Source organism: Malaya genurostris, chromosome 1, assembly GCF_030247185.1.
Source record: "Malaya genurostris strain Urasoe2022 chromosome 1, Malgen_1.1, whole genome shotgun sequence".
NCBI classification, from domain to species: Eukaryota; Metazoa; Arthropoda; class Insecta; order Diptera; family Culicidae; genus Malaya; species Malaya genurostris.
In genome coordinates this window covers 150,600,927-150,624,902 of record NC_080570.1, presented here as the reverse complement: position 1 = coordinate 150,624,902, position 23,976 = coordinate 150,600,927, and the positions used below count along the sequence as shown (strand labels likewise).

General features: G+C 39.3%; 1 protein-coding gene across 12 annotated transcripts in view; it reads right to left on the bottom strand.

Moving 5' to 3' along the window:
* Window positions 1–23,976, bottom strand: part of LOC131426183 (disintegrin and metalloproteinase domain-containing protein 33) — a 1,149,595-nt gene that overhangs the window by 142,079 nt on the left and 983,540 nt on the right. For all 12 annotated transcript variants that reach the window (XM_058588702.1, XM_058588703.1, XM_058588711.1 and 9 more), the window contains one exon: window positions 8,774–9,067. In XM_058588702.1, the coding sequence (XP_058444685.1) occupies window positions 8,774–9,067 (294 nt within the window). The remainder of the gene's footprint in view (window positions 1–8,773; window positions 9,068–23,976) is intronic.

The window sequence follows — 23,976 nt, the reverse complement described above, 5'->3', positions numbered from 1 at the left end:
GGTTTTCGTGGAATGGTGCTTTTACGGGATTTTGTCAAGTGCGTGTGGTCTGGGTTGTGTGAAAGATTTAGTCTTGAATATTCATATTACATGGTCTTGAATGTGTGAGGAGATTTAGTGTTGAAGGCTCATATTACAGGTTTTTTACGCGGGTTTCCAGAGTTACCCGGTTTTTTCGGCATCAAAAAAAATTTTTTTCGGTGTTGGAAGTCTCAACATTTTTTTATGTCCCAAAATCAATTTTCACAAAAAAAAATTCTTCTTGAGATTACACCAGATCTGGACGTTTCATGCATTTCTAACAAATTTGGCATCAAACATTTTTTCTTCTTTAGTTTGGAGTTTTTTTTACGCGGATTTCCAAAGTTGAGCGGTTTTTTTTTCGCGGGTTTTCAAAGTTACGCGGTTTTTTTCGGCATCAAAAAAAAATTTCGATTTTGTCCCAATTTTTACAAAAAAAAAAAACATTTTGTCCCAATTTTTACAAAAACAAAAACATATTTGGCAACAAAATTTTTTTTTTCTTTAGTTTGGAGGTTTTTTTAACGTGGATTTCCGAAGTTACGCGGTTTTTTTCACGTCGATTTCCGAAGTTACGCGTTTTTTTACGCCGATTTCCGAAGTTACACGTTTTTTTTGTGCGTTTTTTACGCGGTATATATCCCCCGCGTAAAAAGAGACTTCATGTGCATTTAAGATTCCCGAAATAGAAAAAAAATCGATGCCAATTTCATGAAACGTCGAGTTTTAGTGTCAACTCAAAACCCAAGATTTAGTGTTAAATTCGAACCCGATACCCGACCCGAAAACGTACACGACCGGTTCGAATCAGGTTTGGGTCCCGAAAAAGAAGGTATGTGTTCGGGTTCGAGTAGAGACGTTTTTTTTTGCCACACAACTAACGAAACAATCGATGCTCTTCGAAGAATCTTTGCAAATCGAATAATCATCTGAAATGGTGATGTGAATTGATCCCCGAGACGACGGCTTAATTTCTTTGGGAAGCGGCTAAAGATAAATGTTATGATCAGAAACAATTGAAGGCCTCAACTCAAGCACGAAATTCAAGTTGCTTTTGATGACATAAGGCCAGAAACAATTGAAAATAAATGTATAATCATAGGAATTTATCAAACCGTTTTTTCTTTCATTATTGCATTAATAAATTCGACATTTCTCGTGCGACACCCGGTATAAGTGGCGTATCCGACAAATCGCTCCACTCAATTTTTTTTGGATATGGTTGATCCTATTTTCACAAGCTTGAGAGCTTAAATTGAGATGTGAGTTAAGCTCGACGACATGAAATGACTGTCACTTCCGATATGAGAGATATAATGATATAAGTGACGTAACCGACAAAGCGCAGTTTGTCTCTTCGTTCAATTTTCTCAGACATGCCTGAACCGAGTTCAACAATCCTAGGTACGTTTGGAAGCTACTATTGCATCATTAATTGAAAGTTCGAAGATCAAATTCCAGATACTTCCGATCCCGAAGATATATCCGTAAAAGTGACGTAACCGACCAATAGCGTTTTTTTCTCTTTTTAAAAAGTAACCAACGATCAATTTCATTCAGAAATGTGAATCAGAATCATCAGAAATTATCCTAATGAAAAATGTTTGTTTAAATGAGACTGTTTGAATGACTACAGAAAGATATTTTTTATTTTCCCCTCGTTTCGACTTCGACTCATCAGCACATAAGCAGTTCAAACTGAGCTGCAGTTTCCACTTAGTAGTTTAACTTCAACCACTAATCTGACGTCTGATTTTTTTTACAATTAATTGATTCACTTATTTAACCTGGTAATCGTTCTCTACTTGCAGTTTAATAAAAATTCAAGCTTCAAACTTGCAAAGTGTATACTACTGGTAAGATCATACTCTTCAAAGACGAATTTCCAATTTTAATGCGGCAATTGTGCAAATAATGAGTTCAACTAATTACTGTGACGTGTTTGCCTACTGTTTACCTATTCAAATGAGACTCGCTTGCATTAATTATGGATACTTCCATTAACAATAAATACTTGAATAACTGATGAATTTCCCCAGTTGCCGTCGTCTCCGGCGGAGTTCTTCTTCACTTCAATATTGAAACTACACAAAATCGTCGGTATTTGTTCCAAACAAAGCCCGCTGAAAGGAAACTCCCCGACCCCAAGAATTCCAACTTCCATTATCATTTTGGCATCACAATTTCCTTTTAGGAACAAACAAAAGCAAACAAAGCATACCATCGTCAATTCGCAACGTGAAATAATTTCCAATCTACACGATAATTGGCTTCATATCCCGACAGCCTTCGGCTAGGAAGAAAGGTAGTAGTGATGGTAACCGCAATAAACTTAAATCCCCTCGGCCAAGTGCCCCGACCCCCTGGTATAATATTTCACGGCTAATTAAATCAATACCCGATTCGACCATTTCACCGAACTGGTTTTCGAAAGAAGAGAAATAAATTAAAAATCCTAGAAACGACCTCTCGGTGATTGTGTCTTATACAGGCAGGGGTTGTGGCTGACGGACTCGAGCGGATAAGCACATCAAAGAAGCACCGCAAGAATTCAGAGCATCCTCGACATGGTGGTCCGGAAATACATTCCTTCCTCTTTCTTTCCTACATTCCCGGATGATAAAAACGGGGAGGGTACCCACTAATTATAACCCTAATATTTGCAGCGCCAACGGAAGCATTTTTCTACCTTCCGCCCTGCTTCCAAAAGCCTGGACTGATGATGATGATGATGATTACAGAATATGGTGTTCGTTGTTTCGAGAGAACGTCAAACCTGGAATGCCTTATTAGTTGCCACGATGGAGTAGTTTATTAGGGGGTACTTCTGCCACGGTTATTGGCTTAATTGTATGCCTCTTGTCTCCATCAATGGCAGGCGCAGCATCCGGAAAAGATAAATATATTTGTGCCATCTCCGTTTTTTACCACTGCAACCCACGCAGGCCCGTCGGATGGAAGAGCAGCAGAATGGGAAACCTTCGCTCGCAGGACGGTGCACGGACGGACAAAGACGGCATACTTAGTGCCGTGGCGGTGGCTCCTAATTTATGGCTGATAGCTTCATGAATTTGATGGGCCTAATTGGTTTATCTTTGTTTCGGATGCCTCTTTGAAAACTTGCTTCGAGTGCCTGGAAGCTACTTCTCATCGGTCGTTATGGTGTTGCCAAGTGCGGAAAAGACAATGATACGATGATGATGATGATGATGATGGGAGCCTTTTGAATGAGTGCTACTAATCATCCGAATATTGTCGAGAGAAGTTGAAGTCGTGCAATCCTCTTGAAAGTAGGTTCCAATCAGTTCGATGGCGTATGACAAAAGGTACGAACTTATGTCAATACCGGAGTTTCCAGATGGTATCACATGATTGCATGAAATCATAAATAATAAGGCATGATTTCCTGAGAAGGCATGTTTCATGATTTCATGATTTTCAATCATGGCATCGGCAATAAATTTTTAACTATCGTTATCGTCATATACACGTCGTTTTGATATTTTTGTGAACTCTGTTACTTATGGACAAGCAATCAAATAACATTCAACATATGTTGATAGTACCAATTGTGACGATCAAAAATTGACCAATCAAGAATATGTCTAAATCGAGCAAACTTTTTATTAAATAGAAACATGTCCGTTTTCGAGTTCGTTTTATGCAGAATAATGAACATATTCATTCAAGCCTTCTTTTTAGCGAATGCTAAAATGCCGGTCCGTCCGTTTGACGTCTTCCATCGAATTTTGCTCGCCCTCTTTGGTGACTTTCCTCACCTCATGACCATCTAAAGCTCACTAAAAAGCGCTCATCAATGACTCGCATTTGACGATTGCCTAATATTTTTCGATTGGACGAAGCTCTAACGTGTTGAGAAGGCCCATGTCATTCGGCACCATCTAGATATTGTTCGTGGCATTCCGTTCTATGGTAAAGACAACATGCCAAATCCAACCAAAACAGAACAGATCTGTTATGTTCCGTTAGAAATGACATTTTTCCAAGAATTTTCGATCATGAGAAAAAATCATGAGAAAAAACAATCGTTTTCTATAAGTGATGTATTTTTATTCAGTTTGTTATTCAGTTTGATTCCTTACATTTTTTTGGACTAGTTTTTGAAAACAATATCAATTAAGTGGCCACCTTTATTAGCAATTACAAAATGACTCCTTTTTTCTGCGTTTGCCATTACCTTTTCGAACATCTCGGGTGTTATAGCGTGAATTTCAGTACGAATGTTTGCCTTCAGCTCGTCAATAGTTTGAGTCTGGTTGGCGTAAACCTTGCTTCTCATATAACCCCAGAAAAAGATGTCCGGGGTTTACACAATGGAACAAAAAAAGTACGGGTGTATAATGTCAGAGACATAACTGGATGTCGTGAATACGAATAAAACAGACACAATTTCTTTACACTTTCGAATTCGAATTGATAGTTGATTGATTGTGTGAATTGCGTAACTTTCCCTTTTTTCACTACTAAAATTTTCAACGATTTTTTGCGTCGATTATCTCATTTCGGATTTGCATATTTCATTGAAAGAAACTATCAAGGTGTTGTACAGGATTCATTTCTGCTTTTTAGAAGGACCAAATTGTGGAATTCTCTACGATATTTAGCACAGTTCGGAACATTTATCTCGAACGATTTTCGCACAACGAAAAGTGCACGAAGCAAATCAAATTATTTTGGATTTTTACTAAACTGATGATTTCTACTTTCGATTTGCAAGAAGTAATCTCAATAGTTCTTTAGATAACATTTAGAGCCAGTAGAACGGCTAATTTTATATAATGCTGTCCACTTTTCGTTTCTTGTTTTCTTTCTCTCCAATGCAAAGCACCAGCAGCTGATGCAATCGTTCTTGCTTGAATTGAAACTAGCTTTGCGTACAAACCGACACATCCGGTCGCAGTGCCAAATGAGGCCAAACTGGTTTAATGCGTCTTCTCGCCTTGACGACCGGAAGGCAAATGAGACCTACGACCTGAGCGTTTGAGGTTTTTAACCACGCAGAAGGTGGGCTCTCCGATGCCGCTGATTGAACGCGTCTTCTCGCCCCGACGTCTGCTTTCATCCGACGCACAAGAAGAAATGATCGATTTTCGACCACGGTTCCCCTTTTATAACGTTCAGTCGAAGATATGTGCCTGACTACCTCAAAATCGTCGTTCTTGCGCGAAAAACCCAAGCGAAAGTAAAGAGTTTTCCGCGTTGTTTTCAAATTTTGAGAAAACTCAATTTTTGAGTTGTTTGTGGTTATCTCACACTGTTCAAAATTTTATCCTAAATTCCTGATCATATTTTTGATGAAATAGTGAAAGAATTATGTTGCTGACATTTATACAAGTCGAGATATTCACGATTAAGTTCTGCCCATCCTTCCATATGGCTAATTTTGAAAAGGCACCCCATAGTAAAGTAAGTCGTATTCACGACAAAAAAAATGTCACTATTTCAGCGCGTTGTTGTTTCAGTGTGAAAATTGTACTGAATTGACGTTTCCAAAACATATCTGATGCAATCTCTCGGTTGAAAAATGCGAAAGATATTCAGCGTTACATACATACCGACATGAAAGATGGCGAACCTTGTATATTTCCCGGTACGTACCTCTGTGGAGATAACTATCGAGAATATTCTGTAAAATTTTTGAATCGATTGGTCATGATTTACTTGACTTATGTTTCCGGCCTTCAAAAATGCAGCACTTTCGCGGAAATGCCTCCAAGCCCCTATTTTGTTTTTCAATTTTTATAACTGATCATTTTTTGTGCTTAAATATACATATTAAAAAGTGCATTATACAAAATTCGGGTTACTCCATTTTTTGGATCCCACAACAATTCCCCAAAAAAATCCTTCTCTTTTTTTTCTACAGTGGAGTAACCTCTTAAAGGGTGATTTTTAAGAGGTATGCAATTTGGTTAAAAAATAACAACAAATTTGAGAAAAGTGATGAAATCTTCATTGGAATCGATACAACGATCAATATAATTTAATGTTTGAAAATGATTTTTTGCAAAGGCTTGAAATCACGTTTCGCCTGCTGTGTGGGAGGTGGCACCGTCTCGTTGAAACCACATGTCCGGGATGTCCAATTCTTCCCTTTTGGGTAGGAAAAAATCCTCAAACATCACACGGTAGCGCTCGCCATTCACAGTAACGTTCCGCCCATCGTCGCCTTTGAAGAAGTCGGGCCCGATGATGCCACCGGTCCATAATCCACACCAAATAGTGACTTTTTTGGGATACATTGGTAGCTCTTGAATAGTGGATCTTCTTCCAACTTGGCCCGTGCCCATTCATGATTCAATTATAGACCAAGTTGAACAAGTTTGACAATGATACAAGACACAATTCACGCGTGATCTGTCAAAAACGGTGTTGCCAAGAAGGTACCTTTTTTTCTCTTTCTTTTTGACGACTAAGTCAACATTTCTTTTTTTCTTTTTATGCGATATTCACCTAACCAGAGACCATTTTTGTAGAAACAGAAAATGAAAATTATAGAATGATAGTACTCAAGAGAGAGCAAGGATGTGAATATATAGAACGGAAAAGGAGAGACGTGACAGAGGGTCATTTTAAGCAAGCAGAAATCTTTTAGTAACTTAACTTTTACCTTGTACCAGAGGAGTCGGGCTTAGGCATCTGAACAATGCGCATCGCTCAAGTCTCTGGTATGTCGGAAAGTAGTGATAAGTAGTGATTCTTTTGCCGGTTCGGATAGTAAAAGACCTTTATCACTACTTTCCGACATACCAGAGACTTGAGCGATGCGCATTGTTCAGATGCCTAAGCCTGACTCCTCTGGTAGAAGGTAAAAGTTGAGTTACCAAAAGATTTCTGCTTGCTTAAAATGACCCTCTGTCACGTCTCTCCTTTTCCGTTCTATATATTCACATCCTTGCTCTCTCTTGAGTACTATCATTCTATAATTTTCATTTTCTGTTTCTACAAAAATGGTCTCTGGTTAGGTGAATATCGCATAAAAACAAGAAGATACCAGTAAAAAAATCACCCTCAAATAACGACGAATTGGTAAATATTTCTAGATTGCATTCAGGATTTTTGCACAATTATGTAGTATCTTTTATTAAGTCATTCGAGAGTTTTGATTCCGCATGAACACCGGTTTGTACTAAGTGCACACTACTATGTTTTTTAATTGATGCTCCGCAATATTGCCTACTTATTGGTATATTATTTCCATTTAGAAGAGACATGGTATCAGGTAAAAAACAAATTTTCAGGACAATAGTGAATCGATTTGAAATCAACCGAATCCCCAATGGTACCTTGAAACGCGAATACAAAAATATTATTCCGGCGTCTGATTTATGATAGCCGAAATGTGATGGTAAATTTCTAACGAAATGCTGGGTTTTAACCTTATAGTTTCTCAATCTCTAGGCAGCCGGTTGCCGAGAGAATTAGTCGTAATCGTTCTGTATTTCCGACTGCTGAAATCATTCTTTCAAGGAATAATACGAGATAGCTCTGAACCGACTCTGATCGAAATACAATTCAACAGTCTGGCATCACTCGCGATCAGGTTAGTACTTCGTGAAACTAGTTAAACTTCGATTAAAATCGTGTCAGGTTCGTTGTCGTAATGACCACAAAATCACATCGTGTGTTCATTTTGGACAGTCGCTAGTACTTTAAAAAAATGGTAGTCCATGCGAAAAGAACGTTCGTCATAAACTGTTATGCACTGACGAGTCGAAGACGAACCGAAAAGTATACAGTTTTTTTGATGTTTTGAGCGCGTCGTAAACATATCTACAAAGGGTAGTTTCTTAACTAAAAAAAGTGTGTTAACTGTGTCTCGCCAAGCACTTGGAATTTGTTATTTTCTCGGAAGAATCCGGAAACGAACTACTGAACAATTATGTAGTATCTTTTATTAAGTCATTCGAGAGTTTTGATTCCGCATGAACACCGGTTTGTACTAAGTGCACACTACTATTTTTTTTAATTGATGCTCCGCAATATTTCCTGCTTATTGGTATAGTATTTCTATTTAGAAGAGACATGGTATCAGGAAAAGTACAAATTCTTGGAACGATAGTGAATCGATTTGAAATCAACCGAGTCCCCAATTGGTACCTTGAAACGCGAATACAAAAATATTATTTCGGCGTCTGATTTATAATAGCTGAAATGTATTGGTAAATTTCTAACGAAATGCTGGTTTTTAAACTTATAGTTCCTCAATCTCTAGGCAGCCGGTTGCCGAGAGAGTTAATCGTAATCGTTCTGTTTCGCCGACTGCTGAAATCAAATCAATGCTTTCAAGGATTAATACGAGAAAGCTCTGAACCGACTCTGATCGTAATACAATACAACAGTCTGGCATCACTGGCGATCAGATTAGTACTTTGTGAAGCTAGTTCAACTTCGGGTAAAATCGTGTCAGTTTCGTTATCGTGATGATCTAAATCACATCGTATGGTCATTTTGGACAGTCGCTAGTATCTAGACAGTATGGTCCATGCGAAAAGAACCGTTGTGCTGGGTGGCATAACCGTTCATCATAAACTGTTACGCACGGACGAGTCGAAAACGAACAGAAAACCGTCATTTCGAAAGTCTCAATCATTTGTTCGTAAAAAATTTCCAAGAAAAATAGTTTCTTAACTAAAAAAGTTTGTTAACTGTGTCTCGCCAATCTCTTGGAATTTGTTATTTCCTCGGAAGAATCCGGAAACGAACTACTACTACTAATACTACTACTTACCAGATCGGCAATATTCGCCACCTGGATGGCATCGTGCACCACCTCGGCCCGGGTACTGCCGTTGCGCTTCTGGAACATCGCCTTGTCGATGATGAGGGCCGTTTCGATGTACTTGGTGGTTTCGCGCACATCCCGCCGGTACCGACCGGCCCCGTTCGGATCCTGCGATGCCACCAGGCCCTGCTGATTGTGGCCCTGCCGGCGGATGGAACGCGTCCGCCACTCCAGGTTGCCGGAATTAGCACAGCCCTTGTTTGATTTTGTACGTGCCTCGAAGATAACATGTGGATGTTTCTGAGGTGGGTGGAAAAAAAAATCGAGCGATTAGTGTTTTTTTTTTTGGTTTGACGTTGCATCCAGGCAAATCGGATGGACAGTCACATCGGATTGGTCAATTCGTACAGTATCGAAACGTAAATTACAGTGCGACAAAAAGATTGTAACGATGGGCTATTTAGAAACTAAAGTCAGACAAATTCTCCCGGCTCCCACAAATTGATAGCGCAATAAATTTCATCACCCAAAACCGGAAAAGAGATTCTCAGATGTACCGTCGTTCCGGTATTCATCGGTTGCCGGTCGTTTTTCCTGTCCGATATCCCAACGGCCCAACTGCCCAACGACGGAAGCTGGCTACCCTTAAGTAAGCCACTCGGCTCGGCCCCATTATTACCCTATAAATTACAACTCTCGGATGTGAAAATGGTTACTTGAATTGCTTCCTCCCCGTTCGAAAGTGCGGTCGGTCGGTCGGTCGTCCAACCCATGTCGGAGAGCTGGTCGGTCGGTTGATGTAGCTTTCGAGCCCGTATTTTTACCTTGCGACGACTTTTGCTCCGGTTACGTTGAAAATTTCAAACGGATGACCACAATTCCCCGGCGAGGACGTCCTCCGGTGACCATTTCTCTCTCTCTCTCGCTCTCTCGTATCTGTCAGATAATCTCATTATATTTGGAAAATTTGCGCTTCGCACTCGTCCATGCTGTTGTTGTTGTCGTTTTTCTCGTCGTGGTCCCACGGGTAATGCCGTGGTTACAAAACCTTTAATTTGCATCGGGTGACTGACACTTTTCCCCCGGAACCGATCGACTGTTTGCTAGCCCGAGCAAGTCGGAGAGGATGACAATCAATTGATTGAATCCCGTTTCGGTAAGCTGACGTAAATTGAAATTAAAATTAAATTTTAGCTGCTGGCTTGAGTTCCCGCATTCGTCGCCTCACCCCACATTCAGGGTATGGCAATTGTGGTTAGGAGGAGTTTTGCTTACTGTCGGATGATCACACGATTCGGAGATGTGAACGAAAGCGGCGACGCTCGGTATCCTTTCGGTCGGTATCATCCGGTGACATCGGGAGTCGACAACAAATACAGGCAAACGATCCTAGGAAAGCGGGAATAGCGGTTTCCCTCGTCAGGCTGCATAATTACATTTGGCGCAATTTTTTTCTGCCTGCTCCTATCTCGTACTTCCTCCTCCTCCTCCTCCTCCTACTGCTTTCCCAGGCGGAAACCGGTGGCTTCGGTTTCGATTCTTTCGAGTCCGAGACAGAAAAGAAGAGACTCATCGTCGTAATTTCTTTCTTTCTTCATCTCGATCTCAAGTCCTCCGTGTGGGTGTGGCAGGAGTCGGGTTTTCCTAGGCGTGAATGTATTTTTATTGTGGTGTTTTGATGTTCAATTGTTGTTTTGTTATCTCGCTGGAAGAGATTTGCATTTTTTTTGTTCGTTTGAAGACGAATCAAAACAAATTTGTTATTCATTGCGAAGAATTTAAAAAACTTAAATGTTTATTCCATTTGGTGAGAGACTCCCGATTGTATAAAAGTGTCCAGTTTTCCTGGTTTCAGTTTTGTGATTGTTCTATCCTTCAGCAGATTTATTATGATAGACAAATGTTTTTTTTTTCTGCCAAAACAATCCTTCAAAACAACATTCAAATCCGCTTGACCTAACACCTGAAGAAGTAAAATAATCATAGTTCAAAAACAACCCGTTTAAGAAAAAAAAAGCTACACAACTATTGTCATAATCACTGCCAATTTTTTTTTATTCAATAATATATATTAAGGCACACTGCGTTAAGCTATAAGATGCCGAGGGCATTAATTTTACTACTTAAAATTAGAGTAATTTATTCTATTTCGTGATGTGTGGAAAAGGAAAATGAAAGGAGTGAAACAAGGAGAAATAAATGTTGCTGGAAAAAGGGATACACTGCCAATTTTTGTTTTGAATCTTTAAGAAGCAGTATCTAATTTGTATCTAAAAGGAAATATACTTTCGAAAGAAAATATTTTTTCAGAATTTGGATGCCCTGAAAAGGACCTTTCAGTATGTTGGTGTTGGTGACGAATGGTTCTGATCACGATATCCAGCACTCGGTGGTCGAGGTTATCCTGCATTTTTCTCGAATGCACAGATTCAGTAGAATTCCGATGAAAATGTTTACCTATCGTGGAAGGCGAACGGTGCATTAAAGAAATTCGCACAAGGTCCACTTACTGATACGCACAGCAACATTCTCCACGTCTTTAGCGAAGCACAGAAAGTGCAAAGCAGTTCAAAAGTAATTCTGGTTGTGTGAAGAGGCTCTGTTAAGAAAAAGGAGCGTCTATGTCATACCATAACATGTTGCGAACAATGGCACGAGGCTAAACCGATCAGAAAAGCATTGTGTGACCTTAGAAGTGGAAGTGGAAGCATTTTGAGACATTCCTTCATGCGCAGGTGTGTCCGTTGATCGTCCCGATTGTCACAAATCCAGTAATCTGCTTTTCATATGAGCAAATTGCTTGCTAAATCATGAGTTTTTTATGAGTTTTGGGATCTTACACTTTCTAATGTTTTCTGGAACATCAAACAGGATTCGTGGAAGCTGCCAAAAACAGGAGTCCCGGAAGCTGTCTGGTGTCTGATTTCCCTACCATATCACACCGTTCGTTGCGATCCGGTGCCTTCTGAACTTGTAGGTGTATAGTCCTTCGCGTTTTTTTCGCGTTTTTCTCGAAAATTTCACTAAGCTGCTTATTTTTTTTCGCATCTTTTACAGAACAGTATGGATTCTTCTTGGAAAATGAGCTATTGATCAAAAATGTCACAATTTGCGTTGTGGTAGAACTTTTGAGCGTTTGGAAAGTTTTGGAGCCAATCGGAGAAAATGCAAGATTCTTTTACAAGCACAATTCCAAAAAATACATCGCTCGCACGCGATGACATTGATACAGAGCCGAACCAAAGCGAACACTGAACAAATGAGAGTTAGGAAATTATACAGCGTATATCCTGGCTCAAAAATGGGTATATCTTCGCACAAAAAGTTTTGATTTAGTTGATAGGTTTGACAAATATTTTCTGATTTGGCAAGCAGTTTATAGTTGCAAATAAAAAAACTTAAGCTTTCATTAGAAAGAACCTATGAACTCGAAAAAAAAATCTGATAATTGAACCAATGCATAGAATTTTTTTTCTGTATTATGCATTATTTTCCGTTGAATGAATAATATATTTATAATTATAATACGTCAATAGATTTAGTGTAGAATTTGAAAAAAACGCTAGAACACCAATAATTGTGAGTAATTTGTATTTCTTTAAATCAATTCAAACAAACGAAAATTCTTAATAAATAATATTTTAGTTGCTGATCAGCTTATTGCTGAAAAAAAGAAAGTTTTGCATTCCACTCCGAACAGCATTTTTCGGTATATCATCTGTAGTTTACGTTCAGACAGTTATTTTACATGCTTAGTACGTGATATTTACTTGCCGCTTTCACATAGCTAGCTTAGTTTGACTGTATGAATTCATAAGTGCCATTTACCTGACAAGCAGATATGTGCTTCTGTGGCTTAATCGCTTCACGGACGATCTTTGGGTTCTAATGATTCCCGGGTCTAATCCCAGTAGTTACAGTTACTTACTTTTTTTTAGATTTTCTAGCCATGTAATTATCAAATAGAACGATTTTTTTATGTATGATGGATTCCTTTTTTTCTGATTCAATAAAATTTTACAGATTTCTTTCTAACTGTGCATTTCACCTTTCATCAAAACACCAAACGGTCCTACGAATTTTTAGTAAGATTTGGCTGGTTGCCACTGCTGTCGAATTCAGTTATACCGTGTCAGGAGGGGAGATTTCTTCGCGAAGGAATCGAAGTGATACTTTTGCTCGATTGAGATATGTTGAGAAATTGTAAAGTGTGGGGGACGATACGATTTCAACATAAAAAATATAAAACTAATGAATAAAACTTTGAACGAGATTTCGTAATATTGAATCAAAATAATGCCCTCGACTAAATGTTCACAATCTGTTGGCGTCTTTTTTTTTACTTTCAGGACATCAGAAGAGAGTCCAAATGTCGTCACTTAAATAGTGTGAGCTTTTAAGTGTCTGCTTACCGGTCGGTATTATACTGCTAGATGAGGGTAGTAGCGTGATTTAAACTGCTACAACACTGACGAGTCGAAGACGAAGCGCGAAAGAAAATTTCGGCAATTGTTCTTGATATCAAAAGCCGTCTACAATATAAATTTCACGACGGTAACTGTTATCGATCGAGAGATAATGCAGATTTTTGATTTACGCCCAAGTTTCTTCTATAAAAATATTATATTTTGTTGAGAAATGATAGGCTAGATTCCAGGGTTGGCAAATCAAGCAATTTGCATCCATTGTATTCCATCGTAGTAGTTTCACTAAACAATTTGACAATAACAATTCCAAAATACTACAAACTAGGGCACATGAAAGAGCAGATATTAAGGAAATCAGCAGTACTAGATTTTATAGAAGCCCAACAATGCAAATGTCTTCACCGTTGGTGCGGAAATACGAGGTCTGTTCAAAAAGTTCTCGGAATTTTTTAATTGCGCGCGTCTGGAGAGTCCGGTGGTCAAAAATTTTTTTTATGTCCCTAATGTATGGTGAAATTTTCAGCTGTATTCATTGTTTACATTCTGTCTTGTAGCGGCTGGTGTAGACGTGTTTTTTTGACCTCGGCGATTTTTGTTAGTTGGAAGAATTGAAGAGTCAAAGAATTTGTATTAAATTTTGCGTGAAAAATGAAATAAAGTGTAACCAAGTGTGCGAAATGTTACAGAGAGCCTACGATGAGTCTGCTATGAAAAAAACAAGTCTTTACGAGTGGTATAAGCGATTCCAAGCTGGCCGCGAAGACGTTGAAGACGACGAACGCTCCGGTCGACCCAGCACGTCAATAATCGATGAAAATGTGGGAAAAGTGAAAAAAATGATTATGGATGATCGCCGACTCACTATTAGAGAAGTTGCTGATGAAGTTGGCATATCAGTTGGCTCATGCCATCATATTTTTTCAAATGTTTTGGGCATGAAACGAGTGGCAGCAAAATTCGTTCCAAAACTGCTGAAAAAACAAACGCATTACCATTACTTTAATCATGCCCCATCCTCCTTATTCACCTGATATCGCTCCGTGTGATTTTTTCCTGTTCCCAAAGTTGAAGAGACCCATGAAAGGACAGCGTTTTTCATCGATTGAAGAGATAAAGGCAGAATCGCTGAGAGTGCTACAGAGCATTACAAAAAGTGACTATCAGGGGTGTTTCGAAGACTGGAAAAAACGCTGGCATAAGTGTATTATATCTAGAGGGGATTACTTTGAAGGGGACCATATAGATGTAGACGAATAAATAAAAATTTTTTAAGAAAAATGAGAATTCCGGGTCCTTTTTTAACAGACCTCGTATGATCTTGAAAAGGTGAGTTTTCGGTCGAAACATTCACCTAAAGCACAACTGGAATCCTGCACTGCACATTCAAGACTTGAAATAAGGGAATGGATTTTTTTTTAATCATCCGCATGAAGTAGTTTTTTTTTAATTTTGTGCAAGTTCACATATCGTTGATAAATAAAACGAATATTAGGAGTGGCTTCCTCGAGGAACACGTCGGTTAGCATATCGAGTAGATTTGAGTGTGCAGTATTAATTCTGAAAAATGCATCTCGTCCAGAGTTGAATCGAAATAGGAAGTTCTATGTGTTAAGGTGAAGAGATCAATTTTTACATTTCTCTTATCATATTGTCCCATATTTCGGACGCAACTTTCTATTCTGGAATTACAGTGGGATGAGTGTTCGGACCTTTAATTTCAAGAATGTGAGACGACTACTTTAAAACTATTCAGTAAGCTCTTTTTGTTTACGAATTTGGTTGATTAATTGTCCAACCAATTTAATTCAAATATAATAGTTTCGCAAGCACCAGAAAAAAGTGGCCTGAAAATACAAAATATAACTCACATCAATGTCTCAAAGATGACTGAACTAATTTTAATAAACTTATATTCATATCAAGAGTCCTAGTCCTAGTCCCATACGATCCTATTTAAATTCATCGAGATCCAACTTCCAGGTCTGGAAATACAGGGAGATGAGAATTGAAAATCCCAATTCTTCATCAGAAGTGACGATGAACAACAGGAAAGTAGCGGTCTAATACTTCAAGTTGAGCTTACACAGATTTCCCGAAGATGACTAGGACTATGAAAATCATTCTAGCAACTGAAGAAATATTCATCTATTTTGCGAAACATATTGGTTGATGAGGGCGATTGTGACTCCGTATTCAAGAACACCAGAAACAAAGTTGAAGTCTTGAGTGTTTCTCGTTTGATGAATCATAAAACTTCATAGGCTTTCACTGTAACAAAACCAAAGTGGATGGCGTTCATTTGTAGAGCATCGCAATCCACAAGGCTTGCGATGAGGTCTATTGTTTTGAGATACTCTGCATACACGACTTCAAATTGTATGGATCATTCACGAATAGCATTGGAAAAAGTGGTCCAAGGTGGCTGCCTTGTTTAGACTTTCGAACAACAGAAAAAGTCTTCTTAACGCGCAACAATGTTTTCAATAGCTCCGAAAATGAACAATTTTACTTGCTGTCAATTGTCAACTTCATGACCTTTCTGCCCTATTCAGTCTCGTTAGACCGTAAAGTCAACATGTACCAATCGGAAAAATACACATAATAAGTTAAAGATGACTTGCATGTACAAATATCTAACCTATAGTTTGCCCATTGGGTATCGCTAAACTCAACTAACATAAATACCATAAACAAGCATATGGAATTTAATGTTTATTGTTCAATCCATCACAATATTTCTCTAATTTCAAAAAAAAATCCCAAAATAATTGCAAAACTGATGAGTTTTTATAAGGCTATTTTTATGCGGTACGTATCCGCGTAAAAAGATACCTCAGTAACTTTAAAGACAAACATTTGTGACCCGGTAACAGAGCCGTTTGTTAAAGCCCGCGTAGTCAACTTGACGAAGACTTGACTATAGCCATCGTCATGCTCAGTAAGTAAGGGGGCATGCAGCGACCCTAAATTTTTTAATCATTCAAGATATTGAGGTATAGAAACAACATTCAGAAGGCAGTGAATTTTAGGTGTGCTATTACATCAGCAATAACGTGCATAACATTTTCATGGAAACAGAACGTTGCTGAAGCATCTCGCAGTTAGGAAAACATTCTTAAGCTTGTGCCAATTTTATCGTACAATACGACGGATATAGACACCGACGGTAGAGTCAAGTAAAGTGTCGTTGTATGTCGGAACACGTTTGTTCTATAGCGAAAGTTCGTTTCGTACGATTTATGACGTAACATATATGCTACGCGAAGAAATTGACAGAGATCGAGTGAACCTTCAGCCTCATTACGAAGATAACATTTAGTACTAAAACCCATCGGGTTTTACCCGAAGATAGTCTTGGGCATATAAAAGGGTAGACTTTTGCAAGAATCTTATTTGTCACCTGTTAAAGTTGTTTCTAGCTCGAACACTAAACTAACAACTGATATAAAGACTGTCCCAAAAAGTATGGGCGCAACCAAAAACCGCTGCCATTTCGCAATGGTTAGGAATCTGACAATTTTTATGGCTGCGTCCTGTTGATTACATTCTTCCCAACCACTTGTGCAGTTGTTTATTCGTTTTCATTAGTTTATTTCGAAATGCGAGGACTTTCAGCAGAACATCGTCGAAAAATTGTGTACAAATGGTGCACAGAACGCGGACTGTCACTGAGAAAGATAGCAAAAATGGAAGGAGTAAGTGAAAAAGTCGTGCGAAATGCAATCGGGAAGTTCGGTGAGGATAACACCTTTGAGGATAAACCGAAAACGGGTCTAATAAAAGGTCCTGCTAACCCTCAGTTGGATGAACGTATACTGAAGGCGTTCGAGTAAAAGAAGGAGGTTTCAGTTCGGGATGTGGCCAAAAATGTGAGCACTTCGAAGTCATATGTTCTTCGTGCTAAAGAACGTTTGAATCTTCGAACCTATAAGAAGCAGAAACAACCAAAACGTAGTCCGAAACAAGATGCATCGATCAGGCCGAGGGTTCGAAAGCTGTACAATACGATTCTTGCTGGAAATTTGAGCTGCATAATCATGGACGACGAAATCAACGTGAAACTCGATTACAAATCCTCGCCGGGACAACAATATTATACGGTGCGAGAAGGGCAAGTGTTAAACCAGTCCGAGACATCGATTAAAGTCGAAAAATTTGGTAAGAAAGCTTATGGTCTGGCAAGCAATTTGTAGCTGCGGTAAGATTTCGAAACCCTTCATCACCACTGCTTCAATAAACAGCGAAATATACATCAAGGAATGTTTACAAAAACGACTTCTACCCATGATTCGAAGCCACAAGGATCCTGTTGTCTTCTGGTCAGATCTTGCTTCTTGCCACTACTCGAAATCAACGGTAGAATGGTATACTACCAAAAATGTCACTTTCGTCCCAAAAGACATGAATCCACCAAATTGCCCACAACTTCGACCGATTGAGGAATTTTGGGCATTAACGAAGGCACATCTTAGGAAACATGTCTCGGCAGTCGAAACCATTCAACAGTTAAAAAAAGATTGGAAAAAAGTGTCAAAACTTGTCGCTAAGAATTGAATGAGGAACGTTCGCAAGAAGGTGCGCCAGCTAGTCTACTATGGCTAAGTAGCAAATGTTGAGAATAATATTCTGTTGTTGTAGTCTAATATTATCAATATATCGAATAAAATTTGAATATCTAACACTTGTGAATTATTCACAGCGAAATGAAAGTGCGTCCATACTTTCTGGGACAGTCTTTACTGACAATTGAAATGAATGACGTTCAATTGACATGTAAAAATCCTCAGTGTACTAGCAGTTTTTTTTTCTAGAAACCCAATAAATACCGTTGTTTCGGAAACATGATCCGAAAAGGTGGGGTTTCACGTTACGTCAAGTTACGAATGGAATACAGCACTGCAAATTCGAGGTTTTTTCTGCAAATGCAGATATTATTGATAAATGAAACGAATATTAGTGGTTCCAAGTTACTTCCTCGACGAACACGCCCGTTGCCATTTCGAGAAGATATGAATATTCGGTATCAATTCTGATGTACGCAGCGCGACCATAGATGTATCATTGGAACTATCTGGTTAACCAATGAAGGTAATCCAAGTCGCTGTAACTTTCAGATGTAGACGACATTAGGAAGTACTTTACCAAATGCTTTCAAACAGTCGAAAAGGTTTCTACTCAATTAGTTGGCGCTTCTCGATACCAGAACTCAACTCACTTGTGTACGTAAACAAATTCAAAGTGGTAGAATGTTTTTTCACAACGTCGTGTTGACACAATTGGCAAAACTTTGGGACGCCTTTGAGTACATTGTGTCATTCTAGTACTTTTACCAGACCAGAAATGAAGAAATGACACTCAAAAAAAGAAAATGACGAGCTTCAATTTCAACTGCCTGTGGTAATTGTATTCACGTCAGTTCGGTTATGTCTCTGACATTACCCTCCCACTTTGATCGCCCTGTGTTTCACGACTAGAGTTAAAATTTCCGTTCGTCAACGATGAAAACCAGGCACGGTTGACAGGTTTCCATCTATATCAGTCTCGAAATGGAAACCTATGCCATTAAAAACTGCTGAAATCGGATTCTCGGCATCGTGGCAACGACGACGCAGTCGGCAGATTATTACGCGGAAAAAACAGATGATGGAAAGCGGAACAAATTAAGTTTTAATACAGACAGCCGACAACCGTTTGATCCTGGATACTTTATCATCTAAGGTTTCCGGTGATATGTAGGAGAGGTTGTTCTAATGTAATGGAATCGTAATCGTTCGTCAGTCGGCAATGAAAATTGGAACAAATTTATGTAGCAGGAAGAAAAATCCACCCTCCCATGTACTGCTGGAATGTTCCAGAAAGTGACGGTTCCCGAGCTTTGCAAACTTTGTGCCAACCACCGACTTCACCCGCAACATCCGCCGCCGCTTCTGGCGGAAATCGAATCCATGGAAGCCTAACAGCAGCAGCAGCACACATGGCGAAGGAAACTGAATTGTTCAAAAACGGCAAAACCCCTAAAAAGCTCGTTTCGCACACAATGAAACGCAATTTGTGCTTTAGCTGTGTGGCATAATTGCATCTCCCAACACTGCTTGCTTCTCTACTCAACGCGTCGCGTCGGCAGCGGAATATTGCCTGTCGAAAGATGGATGGATGCTGCCACATCGTGAAGCGCGAGCACGACAGGAACCAGGGCGGTAGGGGGACCGTGTTACACATCGTGAAGCGCGAGCACGACAGGAACCAGGGCGGTAGGGGGACCGTGTTACTTTGTTTTCATACGTTTTCGGGTGTTTGAAGAAGCAATTGAATGTTACCTTCTGCGAGTGCGACTAACGTGATTTAATGAAACTGCTGATGATTTGATGAAAATTTGATTATCAGAAAACCGGAAATCGGTATTTTTTCTGTTATTGAAACTGTCATCTTTTAACTTCGAAACATTTGAAAAATGGTAGCCTGAAAAGATTTTCCTGATGGGATACTTCAACGTCAACAAACTGAGCCTTTGTTGATTCCAATGCCATCCTCTCGTATCATTTAATCTTCTTTCTTCAAAATAATCCCGTTAAACTTTCTATTGAAACCGATAAGCTTAGAAACATATTAAACTTTTCATTTCACCGACAAAAATCTGCTTCGTTTTGTTAAGACCATTCTTCTTTTCGTCGCTCCATAGAAGCCCGTGGCACGCACCGTCAAATTCGAGTGCGGCGGCATGTATTCATAAAAGAGCTTCACCGCTGAAACTAATTCTCCGAAAAAAAAAACGCTACACCACTAGCGGCACCTGTAATTGCATAATTTGATCACTTCAAAAGAAACCGAAAATTAAATTGCTTTCGAGATGAGGATGTTTAGAGTCTGGAACGGTGCTTTCGTAGTTTGTGAACCCCCTTTTTTTCGAGGGGAAAAGTTGTACGGTTTGCACACCTCCCCCCTACTAAAAATAAAAAAAAAAGACCAACAGCTGAATTACCGTTGCCACTATCAGGCAAAAGTTCTCTGTTTAAACTTATTACGCTCTCGTCTTGCCGACGGTAAACAGAGGAACCTTCGGAATGCCTTCTGCCGAAGAGGTTGAGGTGACGACGGTGGTGGTGCAGTAGAACAACTTTTTCGTAAGCTGTTTCCTTAGCGCCCGGTTTTCTATCTAAGTCGAAAAGTTTTTGGGTTCCATGTGCTCGCATGCCATTTTTTTTTCAACTAGAACTGCAACTGGCTTTTTATTATTCATATTTATTTACGTTTTTGTTTTTCGCTTCTCGCGAAGATTCACGGCGGGAGAAAGAATGAAAAACTCTCACTTGAGTTATATCGGCCGGGCCGCATTCTGCAAAAGGGGGAAGGTGTCGGCTACGATAACCAGCAGAACACCAGCAGCAGCACCAGGGAGGGGGTCTGTAAATTAATACCTGTTTTTCTTCTAGCGAGTAAGTTCGAATAATTTATGTAAATTACTCACATTCCCTGGGTTGAAACGGGAAAGGTGGAACGGAACTGTTACATTTACACACCGGTCTGACCGGATGAGGAAGCATCCCGGCGGCAAACGAAGCGAGCACATTTCGTATCGTTTTGCGGGGGAAAAACTGTCGGGAGCTTCGGTTTGTCCTAACCAACCGCAAGCAAGCAAGCAAGCGAACGGACGGAAGCTGCCAGCTGCAAGTGCTCAATTTATCATCATGTGATTTCGAGATTCTTATGTCTTACGGTACTTTATCATCATTTGGTAGGGAAGTTTCCATTCGGCAGCTTGCTGGGAATTTTTCGAAGGGTATTCCAGCCGATGAGATAGTAGGTAGGTGGTAGCAGACAGTAACTTAATCTAACTTGCGCGGTTGAACTAAATATTTCACCTCAATATACTTCCATATTTCGGTCAGAAGGGATCTGAGTTCAAGTAGAACTTAATTTATTGGATTTGTTCTTGGTTTTGTTATTGGTTTATATTTGGGTAACTTAAATTCTTACTTTTTCTTCTTGCTCAGGCTTGCTTACTCTTCGTGCTTTTCTGGCTATTGCTCTTACTTTTACTTGGGAGCGCATCATTTCACCGAATAGGTCGTTTTATCGAAAGAAGTTTCGCCTAAACGATCAATTGTCTGAAACGTCGAGATCTAGTGTCATATCAAGTTTTTATTTTTTTTTTTGTTGAAATTCGACTCTCTTGGACTGGGATTTTTTTTGATGCCAAATGACTTAAAATTACACTTCTTGATGAAATTGAATGTATGCAACACCATTAGTTCTATTCAGTTGCAGCAAATCACAACGTTTCCGTCGGGTTCGGGTCGGGTGTTTGGTTTAAATACCCGAAACCCACTCATTGATTTTGCTTATTAAGAGCTAACGCGACGTCAGAATTCTTAATACGAATCAATTTGGAACAGATAAGCTTCCAATTTTACAGCAAATAGAGTTCGCTTTAAATTTTTGGTCCTAACTGAAGATACTATTTTACTGCCATTATTAATGCATATTGTTTGGGTCATTGGGATCTGAAAAGTTCTTGTTTGCTGATCTCTTCCACGTTTTTAGTGTTTAAAAATGTTCTTGAACTTTAAAGCTGAACAAATCATGGTACTAAAATTTTCGTTTTGGCCAAGAAAGAAAATTCTTGTGATAAAAATATTGGTCTTGAAAGGTACCGATTAATAAAATCAATGGAATTATACCTAACTTTATTACAGTTACAGAACGGTTTTATGCCTGTAACTCAAGCATCCAATACTATTTAAAGGGTTTCAGCAGAATTTTCGTAGGACTTCGTTCCGGATTCCGGAATTAATACAATTTTGTTGTGGTTATTATGAAAATTGTACAAAATATGCTTTTTTTTGTTTTTAATGTTTTTCATTTAAATTTATTTTATTTTAGAACAGGGGAAAGTCCGATGGAGTAAGGCATTTAACGAGTCAGGGTCATTTCACCGAAAGGGTCTTTCCGCCGAATCGTACCCTTGTCTATTTCATTTTGTAATTTTTTGTGGTCTCAATGAGAATAATTAATATTGCTTGGAACTTAAATCCATGGATATCAAATCTGGGAACTATGAATTATACTTTCGGAAGTAATTTTTCGAAAAACAATTGGTGGCCCTGAAAAGGGACGTTCGGTTTGTTGATGTTCATAATGACACGTGGTAATCAAAATGATTTTCTGTTATTGTTTTGTCGTCAGTGGATTACATTCAATTTTCTTTCAAGATGTTGATATAGGTAACAAAAAAGTACGGATTAGTGCCCTATAGTTGGCGATTGATACCTTTGGTGCTCAGGCCGGGTAAGCAATTTCTGAAACCCGACCCGTACCCGATCGACAATTAAAGCTAAACTTTTACCAGCACCTGATCCGAGCCCAAGAATAATTGCTCTTCCCCAAACCTGAATTCGACCCGTACCCGAACAAAAAGTTAAACTTTTTTACCCATACCCGACCTGAACCAAACCAGAAAAAAACGGGTGGGTAGTGTCAGATACATCACTGGATGCCGTGATTACGAATAAAACTGACATGCTTCTCCACACTTCATAGTTCATCTTCATAGTTTAAGTGAATTCTATACCCATAATTATAATCCATTTATTTTAAATCTGGAATAATTGCATTTTTCATGATGCTGTAAGTAAAATGATGGCAACGACCGACGTATAATATGCCGAAAAAATCAAATTGAACCAAATATTGTGAATTTATCACACCGTTTTTTCCAAAATTAAAAGCTTTATTGCGAAAAAGTGCTTACAGATGTATTATTCAAAGTATTATCCGTCGCTAGCGACAACTTTCTCCCATCTTTCCGGCAATTTTTGGATCCCGGCTCGAAAAAAAAGAGGTCCTCTTTTGACGCTATCCATGAAGCAATCCATTTTTCCAACTCTTCGAAGGATTGAAAATGTTGATCTGCCAGACTGTGTGCCATCGAACGGAATAGGTGGAAGTCAGAAGGGGCGACATCTGGAGAATACGGTGGGTCGGGCAAGACTTCCCATTTCAGCGTCTCCAGGTACATTTTGACCACTTTTGCGACGTGAAGCCGAGCATTGTCGTGTTGGAAGATGACTTTGTCATGTCGCTCTTGATATTGTGGCCGCTTTTCTTTTAGCGCGCGACTAAGGCGCAACATTTGCGTTCGGTAGCGATCTCCTGTGATGGTTTCACCCGGTTTTAAGAGCTCGTAGTAAATCACAACCGAGCTGATTCCACCAAATACAATTCATAACCTTGGCGCCGTTAATATTCGGTTTTGCATTCAACAAAGTAGCATGCCCGGGGTTTCACTAAGGTTTTCTGCGTTTAGGATTATCGTATCGAACCCACTTTTCATCACCGGTTACGATTTGATGTAAAAAAAACCCTTACAATTTTGTCTTTGAAGCAGTTGCTCACATACAAATAGACGGCGCTCGATGTCCCTCGGTTTCAACTCGTACGGCACCCAGTTTCCTTCTTTCTGAATCATGCCCAGGGCCTTGAGACGTTTTGAAATGGCTTGCTGACTCACTCCCAACGATTCGGTATGCTCTTCTTGGGTTTGGCACGAATCTTTATCAAGCAATACTTCTAGTTGTTCATCTTTGAAGGTTTTTTCTCTTCCACCATCATGTTTGTCTTCGACATCGAAATCACCATTTTTAAAACGTTGAAACCACTCCCGACACGTTCTTTTACTCAGAGCAGCATCACCGTAAGTTTCTGAGAGCATTCGATGCGCATCAGCTGCATTTTTTTTCGAATTGTAACAGGGAACTAAAACTTCCCGCTAATGGCGAGAATTGG